We start from the raw sequence: 17251 nt of genomic DNA, 5'->3' as shown, positions 1-17251 counted from the left end.
TAATGGCGAATAAAAATATAGCTCGTTGAAAACAAAGCATGAAGTTTATGGATGAAAGTTGGTAAAAAACACCACAGGATGATGGCCATCAACCGCAGCCATTGGGTTAACCAACCAAACCAAGCCATTAAGCTGCCTTCGCGGCACTAACAAAAAATGAAATAAAAAACAAAAATTGAAGGGAAAGAAGTAAATAAAAAGCAAACAAACAGCGCCCGATCGTTAAATCAAAAAGCCGCATGCGAGTGCCTGCAACATCATTAGTTGCAGTTCACACACACTCAAGTGCAAGTTATGCCCACATCCCCAAGCCCAGGACACTCGTCCTGCCGAATCTCCTCCTCTCGCCAGTCACGGCACTCTCTCGCCCGTATGCGCCGCTTTTTTGCGAGGTGTCCAAATTAAATTTGCATCAGTTGCTCCACGAGCATCTAAATGATGCCAAAACTGAAAGTGTATCTGTGTGAGAGTGCAGTTGCTGCTGCACAAGGATAAAAAAAGGATATGGCAAAGGGAACGAGGAAGTGAGAGAGCGCGGGCTAGCACTCACTTTGGCATTTCGCATCTAGTTTTATTTTCCGCCAGTATTTTTCATGTTTAGACTACTTTTGCCATAAAAGCGTAGAGTTCTTTTCCTGCATTTTTTACAGTGATTATTGGTTGGGAAAACTATAAATTTGAATGGTTTTTATTTGCTTATTAAAAATTAATGTTTCGAATTATTGCTTTAATTATTTAGTTAGTTTTTAAAATTTAAGAAAAATTTATAAAATAATTCATTCAAAGAATATCCAAGATTCAAATTTCTTCTGATTATATATAAAATTATTTTGTTTTTTATTGTTTCTCTACACGGCATACAGGACTTTTAGCTAGTTTAATTATTGATTAAAAGTTTAACAGATTATTTTTTAGTTTTATGTTATGATAATTTCAAGGTTATTATTATTATTTCTGTTAAAATAGACAGCACATATTACCCAAACCCACTGTAAAACGTACATCTCCATGTGGCTAGTTGCTCTCCCTGCGCTCTTCCGCATCCTCCTGCATATGTGGGCATAAGTGCGGGGGGTGGGCACTTAAATAATTTAGATTTTTGTGTCTAACATGCACAAGTGCCACCCCAATGGCCTAAAAGATTCAAGTGCAGCCGGCAAAAGTGAGTGACCCAGTTAGGGATTGAAGGCAGTCGACAGGCAGTGACAGGAGGAATATGGACGTGAACGTGGACGAGAGGAGGTGTGTGTGTGTGTGTGTGTGACTGTGGGTTGGTTATGCCAGGAGTTATGGGGCTTTGCTACCTTTCCTACCTGGCCATTATCAGCAAGCGAGTCGCGACTAGCGACCCCGCCATTATGCGCTCATTAAAATGTCAAATAAATTCAAATGCAAAAAAAAAATCATGATTTTTCGCTTTACACCCTGAGGGTGTAAGGGTACATGTCCTGTGCGCTTGCAGTTATGCTGGAAATGAAGATAGTCCACGGTGCAGTGCATATTCTACACCTGCAACTGTGTTGCTGAGTGATTTATAATTTATACGCGTTTGTCGGCGTGAACTTTGAACCTTGTTGAGCCGAGCACGTTTCTGGTTTGGCAATGAGAATACTAGAACTGTATGATGTCTGAATATGAAAAATGTTAAAAGAACGAACGCAGTATCTTCATAGTTAAATCGAGTTATAAATGGGAGAAGAAATAAAAGTTAATAGCTTGAGGGGAGGCAATAACTTAATTTAAAAGTTTTATTTTTAAGAATAAAACATTGATAGATACGCAGACGAGGTAAAAGTGGATTTAAAGCTAAGACTAAATAATGAATTAATTTTCAGGAAAGAAGAAGGATATAGATTAAATATTTAAAGATTGAGTTAGGATGGAAATATTTCTTTAAAAACTTGCAATACATTTTCAGGATTAGCCTACAGTTATGAGGCTTACTTTAAACCTACAGAATATATATATTTAATCATAAGAAGGAACCTGTTTTTCATTTATTTATTATTTATTTATTATTATATTTTATTTATTTCCCCCCCTCATTACATCCCCTTAAATCTTCTTTGCCGCAATTACTTCCTTCGCTTTGACTCTTCCTGCCTCTTTATTACTAAATACTCTCTTCCTGAACTCATCATCAGCAGGAATAAATGAGTTTTATATTGCTGCAACTTCCATCAAATGGCTAAGGGTTCCTTTCTGGCTCTCTGATGACTCTGCATCCTGGTTTATGGCTTATGGTATGTGTGCCAGGGCCATGGCTACTTGAGTCATTAAAAACCACTCATTTATTTTAATTAAAAACTATTTCCATTGTTTAGCAGAGCCTGAAGACTTGAAATGCACCACGGAAATCGTTCAAATCGTTCGGATATATGATGTATATATATATAATTACTATGAGCATTTTTACCATTGTTTTGTTTTATTGTTTTTGTTTTCCATTCTTGCCATTTGTCCTTCGCTTTGTCGTCCTGTTCTGCTCCTGCAGCTAGCTTTCATCCTAACGAGCCGTAAAATGCCATGTCATCGTGCATTTTTGAAATAAATTCAAGTGTGCAGTCCCACTTACACATATATACATATATATATATATATATGTAGTACGTATACGTACGGAACTAATACAGATCTGGGTCTGGACTAGGAAAGCTAGAAGCATTTGGTACCGAGCGTTGAGTGGCATTTAATTAATTTGCTCGCTTTTGACATATTCCTTTCAGTTTGCAGGATAGAGAAGGTCCTTCTAGGTTTTTCTCCTTTTTTTTTGGTTCCAACTATCCACAGGACCAGCTGGATATAAAGTCTTTTTGCGGTTTTAAAACTGTTTCGGGTTTTCTTTCAATTTCGACCAAAGGTTATTCGCAAAATTGATAAAGAGTGTAGATGTAAAACTTCAATCGGGAAGTACTTTAAGAAAAGGCTTAAAGACCTTTAAAAAAAAAATAGATATATATTATAAATATTTAAACTGACTCTTCCAATTGTATATTTAACCTCAAAAGAAAATAAAAAGTGTAAAACAAATATATATACCTTATGTCCTGTAAATGATGATTTTTCTAACAATTTTTCCCCTCTTTTTCCGCTTTTTACAGCTCACATCGTGGATGGCAGGAACAACCTGTTGCCCATAATTTCCGCGCCACCGAGCATGGATAATGATTACGTTTACATTGCCTCTGTCAACAGCAAGGTGCCGCAGTTCGGCAATGGCCTGGACGATGACCAGGAGGCCGAAGAGCAGCCACAGGACGAGACCACCTATCCGCCGCCAGTCTTTGACTTTGGGATGCCGAGAAACATCACCGCCAGGACAGGACACACGGCGGCCATCAACTGTCGCGTGGAGAATCTGGGAGACAAATCGGTGAGAGTTACGAGTCAAGTGATTGCATTTACCGGCTTATCATTGAATTGATTTCGTTTTTTTTCTTTCGCATTTTTTAATGCATTTTTAAAGAAAAATATTTGGATCGTCAGTCAAGCTGAAAATCAAGTTAGCGGCAACTTTTCTCCCCTTTGCAATGCAGAGAGAAACTTGTAGAATGTTCCCCCTTGCTGGGGTTTTAAGCCACCCTCGTTTTGCCGGTTCAATGACAAAGTTTCCTTTCTGACCCGCTCAGAGTTTTCTTTATGAGCTTGGCTGTGTTTATTCAGTTTCTTGTATTTTTCTTTGAGGAATTTTTAAGTCGTTTTTGAAGAAGTTTTCGAGGGTATAAAGGGTGAAGAGTTCTATATTTTAATTTTATTCATCCATTTTTAACATTTATGCATAGTAAGTGTTTTATTGAAAGAAAAATGACAGATATTTGATGTGAATTATCATTAATCATCAATTTTAGTTATATTATTTCTTATCCTTTCATTTTCTAATTTAAATGATAATTATTCCGTGTGGAAGGACTGCCTGGTGCCTTCGTCCGTGTCGCAGTTCACCATCATTCGCAATCATCATCCATCTCTCCGGTGAATGGAGCGCAGTCTGATCCAGATTTACTATCGCGCACCCAGCAGATTCATCTATTTACCACGCGGTGTGGTCTGTCTGCGTCTTCGCCTGCGACTCCCTTGGAGGCACTGCCTCCATTCACCACTTTGACACTTTTAGTTTCGTTTATATTGTGGCTCTTTTTCCCCTTCATTTTTTTTTGGGGCTCCGAAAACTTTTTGTTTGGCCCCGCGGCCGTCTGGGAGATTACTTTTTGCCTGCTGCAGTGGCTCTGGAATTTTCTTCGGGCGGGTAAAAGGGGATGCTCTTCTGGCAACTTTAAGCCGCTGACATTTTGGGCACGCACTTGTCTCCATTTTTCTTCCCTTGCTCCTGGCTTTTGCCTGCCTCCAAAGAATCGACTTTGTATTACTCCCCCGTTAAGCAGAATTTACTTACACGAAAACTAAGGAATGTTAGGGAGTTGGTCAAGAAGTTAAGAGCTTAAGAAATTAAGATATCCTAGTGCCACAAGAATGTAACCGAATTCCAGAGGATTTACTTCAAGACCAAGGGAATTTTTAAGTAAACTTTAGGCGTAAGGAAATTTCAGTTTAAAAATATATTTGTTTTATTCAATTTATTAGTTATTAGCTTAGTAAACTAAACCTGAGTAGAAGGAGAGTATTTGTATTTTTAAGAAGTTATTCAAAAGAGCTTTGTAGCGAGGTCCTACTGTCTCTGCTGTAGCTTCATCAGGTTTAAGACTTTGCCTGCTTAGTTCATTTTGCCGCTTGGTTTATTAAATTTTCGTATCTATACTTTTTTTTGGGCTCCTTAGAAGAGAGGTACTGAGCAGTCAGTCGAGTGGCAGGGCCAGAGGCAATTTTGGAAAATTGACTTAAGCACTGGCACTAACAGCATTTTGTGTCCTTTCTTTCTCGTTCTTCTTTTATTTTTTGCTGTTCTTCTAACATTTTTTGATTCCATTGCAGGTGTCCTGGATAAGAAAACGCGATTTGCACATTCTGACTGCAGGCATTTTGACCTACACATCTGATGAGCGTTTCAAGGTGCGTATACGTAACATAATCTGGGCCAAAATTAGGACGCTAGGTGGTTGGGTAGGAGGAGGAGGAGGAGGAGGAGGAGGAGGAGGAGAAGGTAACTTATTAAATGTCCAACGGGCTTGTAAGCCAAGTCAGCTTAATTGCGTATGCAATTCGGGCCAGGCAACTTGTATGCATTGATTAAATTTCCCAAGGACTCCTCCGTAAACCCCAGCAACGATTTATCTTGGCATCCTGTCTCATCCACCCACTCTATCTCTGTCTCCCTCTCTCTCTCTCTTTGGGCAGGTGGTACGGACCGCCGACTCCAAGGATTGGACATTGCATGTGAAATATGCCCAGCCACGTGACAGCGGCATCTACGAATGCCAAGTGAATACGGAGCCAAAGATTTCGATGGCATTCCGCCTGAATGTCATAGGTGAGTAAGGCTGGCATCCCTGCAGCTGCCAACCCAATCTACATTCCATTCCCCTCCAGCTTTCATTTTCCTTCTCCTACCCTCGCCTTGGAGCAGGTGCATACGCATTGTCAGCGAGTTGCTGGCATTCGCACGACCTGCAATGGCAACTTTTTATACACTCTACATTTCTCTCTCCTCTCCTCGGCGAAGAAGGGCTTTTGTAAATTGGCCGTAAAGTTTGTTAGTTTCTGAGGACAAAGATCCTGTGAGCCAAGAGTTTTTCCTGGCTTTATATGGCAATGCTTGGCCATGCTTCATAATGGTTTATCCCCGTCAGCCAAGCCAAGAGTGGAACATCAAGTCAGAAGTGATTTGCTGCTGGTTAGGGAAAAAAGATTCTTCAACGTAATGGCTTGAAAACAGTTTTAAAATGTTTCTGTTAACCTGAATATATAACTTACTTTGAACACAAAGCTTACAGAAGGATCTTAATAGCAAATACCGTAGTTTTTTCCCTAGTTTAATCCACCTTAGGATAGCCCCTTTAAGGGAAAATCAACACACAAATAAATTAATCAAATATTCCGGTTCACGCTTTAAAGGTGAAATGAAAACAGAGTCGAGTTTGCCGGGTCAGAATATACCAGGGGTTATGTAACAACTGTTGGCACCTGCCAGCGGCAGCAAACACCCTCCTACCTTTAGCCCCAATTGTCTATTTTTCTACACGCTTTGCATGCAAACGCAATTTGCATTTAAATTCAATACTAAATTCATATGCTGGCTGTTGTAATACACACCCGAGAAGGAGCTGCGTTGTTCCCCTTTTGCCTCATTGTCCTGCCATTTGGCAAGTTTTCTACAATGGATTTCCGTTTGCGATCCAAGTCGGTCCGTGGCACACAGGATACCCTCGATTTCTCTGTGTTTGTTTGTGGCTCTGTGTTGTTATAAATTGCTCCACAAAGCATACACGTTCATGTTTCATTCATGTACGTAAAATTGATTTGAAACTTTTTCGCCGCGCCCAGGCAGCGAAGCGAGCAAGTAAGTATTCCATGGCCGGAGATATCCTCATCCCGCCGGGGACTTTTTCGCAGTTAGTTTCCTCGTTTGTCGACGTCGTCGTCGTCATTGGAGGAGTAGAAGGATGAGAATGAGGAGTATAAGGAGGAAAGTTTTGTTTGTCCAGCAGGAAAGTTAATTGAAATAATCGAGAGGAGTTTTCTGCTTTGGTCGTGATTGGTTTAGTTTCTGCCGGATTTCCGTTCAATGTTTTCCTGTAATGTTCTCTGAGTTACGAGCAATAATCTACACGAAGAGAAAAATCTTACCAAAAAAAGTTAAAGTATTTATAGTATCGGCATCTTCCCACTCGCTCTTTACTCGCTCATCTAAAATTCTCTTTAATAAATCAATCAAGTTTTTTAAAAGTGTACACAATAATACCCCTAAGAAACTTTTTCAATTGATTTCGAAGCCACAACAACATATTCCATTTGATTACTCAAAATGTAACCTTTTATATATGGTAATCTTATATAGAAATAAATTGTTCTGCCAAGTGCATTTAATTAAATTAACCCAAAACTATGAACTGAATTGTTTGCTGGTAAGCTCGTCTTAAACTGGATCGCATCCGGCGCTGATAAAAGATTGGCGCTCGAAATTGCCTGCCACCGGCAAGCTGCATGCCGCCAGTTTATAACGAACTCAAGTCAAAGAGTGTAAATCTCATCAAGAGCCATGTAGTTGCATCAGAGCTCCAGCTTCCACGAAAGCAATGAACGGTGGGAAAACATCCTGCTCGCCCGGGAACTGCACTGCGGATGTGCGCGAGGTAATCCGCCTCCTCCTCCTCGCTCCCTTAGGGAAGACTGGGAGTGAAGTGAAGCTGAGCGGCGACAGGAAGCCGACAGCCATGCTATTCGCCGGGAAAAGGCACAGGGGCGAAGTCGCTGCCAAGTTAAGAAATTTATGCTAATGATTTGCAGCGACAGAAACGCTCGTCTGTGATGAAATCGTGATAAAAATATTTACGCCGTCGTCACGCGAATCACGTGAAGCGCCAAAGGAAATATTTCCCACTGATTTATGCCGTGGAGAATCGAGAAAATTTATTCTCATGAAATGCGTGGGCAAATGTTCAAGCAAGCCACTGGTTGAATTTTGGGAGGACTTTGGCTGTTTTTAATTCTCAGAAGCAGACACATCTGGGCGAGGAGGAGTGTTCTATGAAAAAGTTGGAAAAGTTGGTTCTTAGAATTCAAAAGATTGTCAAAACATGTGTCACAATTTTTTTTGTTAACTTAGGAAAAAGATATACATAATAAAAGAAATCTCTTTATTTAAATACTTTTAAAAGGGCTTTAAATTTTTTAATAAAGTTTCAGAAATATTTGAGATTTAAACAAAAAATATTGTAGTAAATGTCAGGTAATTATGGTTATGGTTTTTTTATGAAAAGGTTTGTGGTTAGCTTGGGTAGCTTTTATATAAGAAAGCTTAAAGAATATATTTTTTATATAAAGTATTTCCTTTTTCTTATATGTAGTTTCTTTTTTAAGAATTAAATTCAAATTTTCTATTTATTTTCTCTTCAACTTAAACACCCTTTTTGCCCCACCTCTGGTGGAATATAAACTTGAACAAGAAAGGAAGCTAACTTCGGCACGCCGAAGTTTGTATACCCTTGCAGATTGGTTTTCATATTTATGTCATAAATTATAATGCCGAAAACAGACACTAAACTGAGTTACATACCATTTTACCTATACTTATTATGTTTACAGTTTGACAGTTACAGTTATACATTCCCAGCTTTACATTTTCTCTACATCTGCGGATCGCTTCTATGGCTGCTATATGATATAGTTGTCCGACTTTCATAAAATGTATACCAAAATTCTATAATAATAAGTAAAGCTCATATCTCAGAGTAGATGAAAATACGTTGAAAAACAACGAAGTTATAATTTTTTTGATTAATTTCCCGATCGTTCCTATGGCAGCTATAAGATATAGTGGTCCGATTTTCATAAAATTTTTACCAAAATTCTGGAATAATATAAAAAGGCTATATCTCAAAAATGATGGAATAATATTGAAAAACAGCCAAGTTAAAATTTTTTTTCTAAAAATTTATCGAACATTTGTATGGCAGCTATATGATATAGTCGTCCGATCCGGCCCGTTCCGACATATATAGCAGTGAGAGTATATAGAAGACTATATGCAAAGTTTCATTTAGATAGCTTTAAAACTGAGGGACTAGTTTGCGTAGAAACGGACAGACGGACAGACGGACGGACAGACGGACAGACGGACATGGCTAGATCGACTCGGCTGTTGATGCTGATCAAGAATATATATACTTTATAGGGTCGGAAACGTCTCCTTCACAGCGTTGCAAACTTCTGACTGAAATTATAATACCCTGCAAGGGTATAACAACGATGGGATTTACCTTCAACTGCCATCGACCCTTGTATAAAATACTGTGAACACATTCATATGTCTGCTCCGAATTTCCAATCTCAGTGCTTGTGAAAGTCAATGGCATTTAAGACGCAATCTATTGGGGGCGTCAATGGGTTCCACTAATGCCAAGTTAACTAACTAACCGAATTGCTCTTTCGCTCTCCTCGCCACTCACCACATATCCACTGCAGTTGTTTGTTGTTTGCGAGCAGCGCTCAAATCCGCCTTTATGCTCCACTGCTGCCCCGCTCCGTAACCCATGGAGTCCTGTGGATTCAGGACTCAGGACTATGGACTATGTGAAGTCCTGGCTGTCTGCTCTGCTCTGCTCAGCTTGGCTGGGCTCGGTACGGCTGGGCTTTACCCCGCACATCATTAACAACGTCAACATTTGACTTTGTTGACTGCCTGCTGTGTTGGCCAAAATGGTTGGTCGACGCACGGAAAAAACATTAAACCAATTTTCAGTGCCTATAACGGGAAAGTGGTACGCAGAGAGAAAAATTTTGGACAGATTTAAAGTCTTTAGACAAAAATATAATGGTTGTGAGGATATTTTTACTTGTAAGCTATGTTTGCTGTTTTTATATTACATCTTTTGGTAGCTAGATATTAAAAGCCTTTTAGACACATTAGTTTGAAAATATATTTATATTGGGAATATAATTTATTAAAATAATATAGAAAATATTATATTAAAACAAATAAATGGTGAATATAATTTATTAAAATAACATAATAGTCAATATAAAGATGTAGGTAAATATATATAGGAATTAATTATTGAAAAACATTTACAAATAACTAAAATATAATTTCCCTAAACCCAATTTTTATTTAATTAAAAAAACAACCAAAATATTTATATATTTAGTTAATTTTCATGGCACCTTTTTTGATTTATGTAATTTATTTTTAAATGTACCCAAATTGTTTCCCGTGTACTGGTATGGAAAGGCTGGTCCTTCATCCTCCACACATTTGTCTCTGTCTGCGGCAGCTGGCGGCGGTGGCGGTGGACGGGCAGCAGCTTATCCTGTGCTCCCAAAAGAGCCAGCGCCAATATTAGAAAAGCCACACGTACACACATCTGCGTAATACGGATACGTACTATAGTATATATACGTATATGGAGAGACGGCCGGACGGACGGATAGGGGAGCAACATTTAATGGCACGTCCGCATCCGAGGGGGGCGGGCCAGTGGTCCTAATATCAACGGCCCACCGGCTGCTCCTGCTTGCTGGGTCACAATAACAACCGGCTAACAACACTTAAAATGTGTGTAAAATGCGAGACCACCAGCCAAAACCAACGCTTCATCGACAAACAATGGGTCAATGATATGGCAGGCATTGCGATGGTCAGGGCAAGTTTCACCCAAAAGCCAAACCAAACGCTAAGCCAAGGCCATCAAAGAACCCAACAAATTTTTATGTGTTAGTTTTTATACCCTTGCAGGGTATTATAATTTCAGTCAGAAGTTTGCAACGCAGTGAAGGAGACGTTTCCGACCCTATAAAGTATATATATTCTTGATCAGCATCAACAGCCGAGTCGATCTAGCCATGTCCGTCTGTCCGTCTGTCTGTCTGTCCGTCTGTCCGTCTGTCTGTCTGTCCGTCTGTCCGTCTGTCTGTCTGTCTGTTTCTACGCAAACTAGTCCCTCAGTTTTAAAGCTATCTGAATGAAACTTTGCATATAGTCTTCTATATGCTCTCACTGCTATATATGTCGGAACGGGCCGGATCGGACGACTATATCATATAGCTGCCATACAAATGTTTGATAAATTTTTAGAAAAAAAAGTATAACTTGGCTGTTTTTCAATATTTTTGCATCATTTTTGAGATATAGCCATTTTATATTATTCCAGAATTTTGGTAAAAATTTTATGAAAATCGGACGACTATATGATATAGCTGCCATAGGAACGATCGAGAAATTAATAGAAATAAAATTATAGCTTCGTTGTTTTTCAACGCATTTTTATTTACTCTGAGATATACGTTTTTTTTATTATTCTAGAATTTTGGTATAAATTTCATAAAAATCGGACAACTATATCTTATAGCTGCCATAGAAGCGATCGGTAAATGTATAAAATATATAAAGCTGAGAATGTAAAACTGTAACTGTCAAACTGTAAACATAATAAGTATAGGTAAAATGTAATGAAACTCTGTTTTGTGAGTGTTTTCAGCATTTAAATCTATAAAATAAACATCAAAACCAATCTGCAAGGGTATACAAACTTCGGCGTGCCGAAGTTAGCTTCCTTTCTTGTTTCATTTAATTTTTGGGTAACGATTTTTTATACAACAAGTCAGCCAGCAGCCAGAAGGAAGCGTTTCCTTGTGGTTATGGCTTTCGTATAAAAAAAATAAAATAAGTGGAGGCAGCTCAGCTGCCCCATAAAGGTTTCCTGTCGTAAGAAACTATTAAAATTTGTTGTTCATCCCCCGAAATATGAATCGACAATATTGGATTTTTTTATGCCGGCAATGTAAAATTAAAATTTTATATGATTTTTGCTACGAGTGGAGAGTAAGCTTTGTCATTTTTCGTTTATGGAAAGACTAAGGAAAAAGTAGAACAGATACTTAAAAATTGAGATTAATTTGCAGCTGTTTCTCTGGGGGTAATTTTTATACAGAGTGGGTGGACTCCTATCTACCACTTAGCTTCATGTTAAATCCAGGCTCTGTAAAAGCTAAAGCCTTGCAGGGGACAGCTTTTACCATAGACAAGCACACAGCTGCTCATTACCTGGCGAAACAGGCTTGTGTATAAATAGGTCCAAGCAGTTATACCTTAAAGGTATTCCACCACAAACACAAGCACCCTGGCTGCCCATTTCAGAGAGGTTTCGAATTGTTGTTCCTGCTGGGAAATCGCCTGCAATTTCAGCCAGACAAACCAATCCTTGTGCACCCCCAACACACATGCCATACCTTACCACCCATTCCTCCAATCAGTTGAAAACCCATTGAAATCTGCATGATTAGATGCAGTCCCCTTCCCCACCACCCAACCACCCATCATGCACCCAACCAACCAAGCCCTTAATTGGGTACTGGGTTGGAGCTGGAGCACCTCGATATGCTATTAATCAATTTTCACCCCTTACGCCCCGGCTCCGCGTTCAGTCACGCCGCCAGATGCCAAGGCGATTATTGCCGGCCCGGCGGATTTGTACGTCAAAGTGGGCAGCAGCGTCACACTCACATGCCTGGTGAAGCAGCCGGGTACAACGGCCCAGGATATTGGGCCAATTTACTGGTATCGCGGCCCATACATTCTCACGCCGTTTGTCGCTCATCCGAATGATGCGGTAATCGATTTGCAGCGCATCTCCATGGAGTCCACGCTGGCCGAGAAGCTTCAAAGCAGGTGAGCATTATACACTGGGGAATAGGTGACATAAATCAAATGGAAAATGTAGGAATTGGCACAGCGGATTATAAAGTGTAAACAAAATAATTTAATGGAATATTTTATAATAGATGGATTTAATATGATAGAAATTGTTAAGAATATGAGAAATTAATTAGAGTTGGGCTGAAATTGGAAACAACACTTTGTAATTAGGTAAGCCATAATGTCCTTTTTTAAAATCATAGCTTCCAATCTTGTTTAAAAAATTAAGAGATATTTATTGGAAAGGTTAAAGAAAGTAAACAGCAAATGAAATCAATATTTTAAAATAAATATTAAGCTCTTTTTTTTGAATTTTGGAGTAGTCTTTGATGAAATAAGTTCCTAGAAATACTTATACCAAAATTACCTTAAAAGGTTTCCAAGTGTAGAAGAGCAAACATATTCACCCGCTTTCTGCCCCAGTTAGAGGCATTCCTTGGCCATAAGTTCGTACGGAATGCGAAAGGGGGATTTTTAAGTGCCAGCAGGTGCGAGCTTTTCCGGATGCTTCCTGCCCGGTATTCCGGGCTTTGATCGATGAAGTTGAATAGGAGAATAGCAGAATACCAGGATCCAAGCTGAGGCTGTGGGTCGGGACCTGATTCGCTGGCTGTGAAGGGGCCAAATTGACGCAATTAAGCTGCACGTTTGCCTTAAGCTTTGCCTCATGCCTTGGTTTCCATGTTTTCCCAGATTACGCATCGCCAACGCTCAGCTGCTGGACACGGGCAACTATACGTGCATGCCGACCACAGCGGAGGCGGCCAGCGTGGTGGTCAATGTCATCAATGGTAAGACTTAACTAGCCCGTGATTTCCCATTTGCATTCTCATTTCGTTTTCGATTTCCATTCCGTATCATTGTGCAGATGAGAGTCCCGCAGCGATGCAGAAGAGCGGAGCCAGTGGTTGCTCCATACGAAGCAGCGGGAGTTGCCAGGTTCTGTTGCTGCTCCTGGCCATGGTTGTCAGCTCCGTGGTGCGATGGCTTATTGCTGGCAGCACCAGCAGCAGCAGCGACAGCGATAGCACCTCGAATTTATCCACTCTGCATATCAATTATAGCCACCTGCATTCGGAGATCAGCGAAGAGCAGCGGGCACTGAGGTCAGCTTGCTTCGCATCATGATAATTAAGTGCTGTCCACTTTTAAGCATCCTGTATATAAAATGAATTCATAGTTAAGCGTAAACAACACTTGTGTAAATCCGAAGGAAAACGATGAGGAAACCATTCAACTGTCCGCCTTTGTTACATGAAGTTTTGTTTGTTTTCAAATTAATTATTAAAGGTATTTTAATATCAACATAAATGTATAGAAACTTTAAATTTACTCTCCGTCACTTCCCCCCTGTAAATGGTTTCCCATCAGCTAAACAATAAACTAAACTATAACTAAATTTAGTGCTAATTTATTTATTACGCATAGCGTAAATAATTCTGTTACCATTAAAAATAAAAGGTAATGCCCGACAACAAGTAATTATCGAAATGTTAAGGCAAATGTGTGAAAATAACGATAAAAACCAAATAAAGAATGCAAATAAAAAAAAAGAAAACGCAATTACCAATAAAAATACACAACTATAATGGTATTTTTAATTTCAGCATGCAAATATTTTTATTCGGTTATTTTCTGTTAATGCAATTAGCTAATTATATTTGTATCTGTCACAAAAACCAATTGAAATGGCATTTAAAAATTCCTTGAATTATTTCATTACTTCATTTAAGTTTAGCTATAAGTGATGAAATATCACCAATTTGTAACCATAATATAAATATAAACACATACATATATCGAAATTCTCAATGAGAAACAATAAAATGTATTTTGTTTGAAATAAAACTATAATTTAAAACACCTTTACTGTACTCTCATCCTGCGCTCTTTTTCTACATATATATTGATTTTCAGGCAAAGCGTTTATATTTTAATTAAATTTTTCTGCCACCAGAGTTTTGTAATTACATACGCTGGCCCTGATGTTCCGTAACGCCCTTTGTTTTAATCATCACATCGTTAAATGTTCGATAAAGTGCGTGGGCCTAAATTAATTTCGATTAATTCATGCCTTGACATGAAACACGAAAAGCAAAGTCTAATCAACACGGCGTATACTTAATTTCGAACTCTGACCTCACCTGCTTCAGTTCACACAGCCACTTAAAAAAAAACTACCAACTGGTGTCGGTGGCAAAGGGTTTTGGCCCCGGTCACGTTGGTCAACAGTCCATACGTTACGCTTTCTAATTTGACCGAGACCCGGCGGCACATGGGGCGTATACGCGATTCGGCGGCACACGGGGCGTATGCGCGATTATCAGCTACATGGGCAGCGCGTGTGAGGCCGCATAATTACGCGCAGTTGAGTCGCCTAAATGAAATCATAAATTATCCACACACGCTCTCCGGTCCTTGGCTTAATTGTGTGCAAATATTTTACAGACGAACGCAATTTGCACTGATTGATACATGTTTGTTTTTAGTTAAATTTAAAAGAAGATCCACAAACGCAATTTAATGCTAATTCGGAATAGAAATTATTTTAATAAAGCAGCCACTCGATTGGAAGGGGAATTAGGAAAAACAAAAGCAATCTTCCAAACGCTTTTCAACATTTAATTAGCTCTCCAAAGTATGCAACTTACCTTCCATTAGCAAAGGCAATGTTTCGCTGAGCTATTTTCTGGGGAGAATGAAATTTAAAACGAAAGCCAAATAAAGTTTGCAGTTAATTTCGCCTGGCAGTACCGTGAGCGGCTGCAATTAAAATTTGAAAATAGTTTCATGGCAAAGTTGCATTCCACCTCCTCGGTCCTGTCGTCGTTGTCATATTTTGTAAAACTGTCGAGGTAACTCGGGTAAATAAATTGAACCATTAGCACGGAAAGCCAAAAAGTTTACCAGCTCCAGTCATATCTTGTTGCTGTTGTAGTTATTTTTTTTTTATGTTTTTTTTTTGGTGCTCCCTGCCATTGTTGTTTACTTGCTGAGAAATCACCGCAGGGCAGCAATAAACGAGACAGAAGCGACAAAAAATATCCAACTCGTCACCTGTCTACTGGCGAGTCCTGGCTGCTGACTCCCGTTGACTCCTGGTTCCTGGCTTTCTGCTCCTTGATCCTGGCGTTTCGTCCTGCCTGTCATCAAAGGCAAACATTTATGCATTTCAAAATGTCAGAGCGTCCAGGGAGAAGGCTCCGCCTGGCGTAGACTTTATGTGCGGGCCGTTCCTCCTCAACTTTAATTGTTTTTGGTTGTATGCGAAAATTTTCATATTGTAATTTCGGCAGACAAAAGTCAAACGCGGTGCTCTGAAAAATGGCAGCTCATAAAAAGTTTTATCGTTTTAAAGTTTTCTCTCTCTCTGAGCAATTACACTGCGAAAGTTAATTAAACACCGCAAGCAAATAGAGGGCAGACGGAAAGGGAGTTAGCTGCTGCGAGTGACTCACTTTTTTAACATAATTTTATTTTATTTGTGCAACGGAGCGTGCCGCGGGGAATATCCTTCGTGCTTCTGATTCCAACTCCGCTGCATGCGTGCAAATGACTCTGAGATACAAATCATTATTTTGTGGGAGTCCCCGAGCGAGTTCGTTGTATATATATAAAGCCAGGACACTGTGGGAAGTGAGAGGAAAATTACAGGAAAATCATATTAAATTGGGTTATAAATTAATGTAGTAAGTTTATAATCCAAGCGTAAGGTAAGGGTAACGTACTTTCTATCTGGAAATCCATTTTAAAATCTAAAACAGTGATAAATATCTGGAATATAGTTAAAAGGAAATAATCACATAATTTGCTTTATAAAAACACTATGCAATTTATGAATTATTAAAAAAAAAAATAATTTAATTTATATTTCTTTAAAAAACTATCATTTTATATTATATACTCCTCCATTTTGTATTATTATAATTTATAACCACTGTTCCCAACCATCGCTAAGCATGCATTTGGGCCATAAAAGCTAACCAATATATGTGGAGCAGGAAATTTTGCATAACCAGGCATTTCATAAAAGGCATTATTAACTTGATAACAGCAAATTATATGCCAAAAAACGGCCATCTATTAACAATAATGTTTGCTTGTACACTATATTACACTATATGTTCTCCGTGCCTTCCCCCACTATAAATAAATGGGAAAACCACTGAAGTTGGCACTTGCTTTGGTCCTGGGCCCTGGCTATGGTCATGAGGTAACCACAGATCCACACAGATGTGGTGGGTGGATGGTATTTCCCAGGAACTTGGCTCCGCTACCGGCTGAAGGTGGACAAAGCAAAAGCTTGTACGATTTAATCTAATCTGCGTCCGATGAAATAAATTCATCCCATTTGCGGCCCCATTTTGCTGTTATTGTTCTTGTTCGGGGCTTCGGTTCTTGGACCTTCCTCTGTGCGGCATGTTTGCGCCGGTTTCTGTTTAACTTTTACCACTAATTAAGTGCTTACACGAAAGATTTCAAAGCAAAAAGGGACACACAACAATGGCCAAAACACACACACACACAATGTAAAGGGAGGGAAAAATTGAAAACGAAGGCGGAAACAGCAGGCAAGTCCAAGTTTTTTAGGGGCTCTCTCTCATTTTCTGGGAAAAAAAAGTGTTGGCATTTAATTATAAATTTACACGTTCAGTCACCGAAAAAGAGCAAGTCATGTTAAAAAGGGTAAACACAAAACACACAAACACACAGGATATAGGATATATACAGGATATAGTACAGGGCGAAGAAACAAATTGCTGGGTTAACAAGTGCATTGCTAAAGGAATACTCTTTGAAAAAGCAAAGAATACATGAAATAGATTAAAGAAAATTCGAGGGATTTATATTTGTGCAATTTTTTTCTTTTTAAATTGATTAAAATTCAAAAACAGTCATTTTTATTACTTAATTAGAAGTTAGTTCAAACTCAAAAAGAGACCC

General features: G+C 39.0%; 2 protein-coding genes across 2 annotated transcripts in view; one reads left to right on the top strand and one right to left on the bottom strand.

The window, feature by feature from the left end:
* Nucleotides 1-12009, bottom strand: part of piwi (P-element induced wimpy testis) — a 64606-nt gene extending 52597 nt beyond the window's left edge. Inside the window, exon 1 of the mRNA XM_070283502.1 lies at nucleotides 12000-12009. The gene's annotated coding sequence lies outside the window, so the exon portion shown is untranslated. The remainder of the gene's footprint in view (nucleotides 1-11999) is intronic.
* The window catches only part of dpr2 (defective proboscis extension response 2), a 45181-nt gene extending 31098 nt beyond the window's left edge, over nucleotides 1-14083 (top strand). Inside the window, exons 3-8 of the mRNA XM_017169940.3 lie at nucleotides 3102-3373; nucleotides 4930-5007; nucleotides 5293-5425; nucleotides 12037-12280; nucleotides 13001-13098; nucleotides 13176-14083. Coding sequence (XP_017025429.2) covers nucleotides 3102-3373; nucleotides 4930-5007; nucleotides 5293-5425; nucleotides 12037-12280; nucleotides 13001-13098; nucleotides 13176-13435 — 1085 coding nt within the window. The 3' untranslated portion in view covers nucleotides 13436-14083. The remainder of the gene's footprint in view (nucleotides 1-3101; nucleotides 3374-4929; nucleotides 5008-5292; nucleotides 5426-12036; nucleotides 12281-13000; nucleotides 13099-13175) is intronic.
* The last annotated feature ends 3168 nt before the right edge of the window (nucleotides 14084-17251 follow it).

This window comes from Drosophila kikkawai, chromosome 2L (genome assembly GCF_030179895.1).
Source record: "Drosophila kikkawai strain 14028-0561.14 chromosome 2L, DkikHiC1v2, whole genome shotgun sequence".
Classification (NCBI taxonomy): domain Eukaryota; kingdom Metazoa; phylum Arthropoda; class Insecta; order Diptera; family Drosophilidae; genus Drosophila; species Drosophila kikkawai.
Note: the sequence above shows the minus strand (reverse complement) of the source record. Positions and strands in the feature narration are given on the sequence as shown.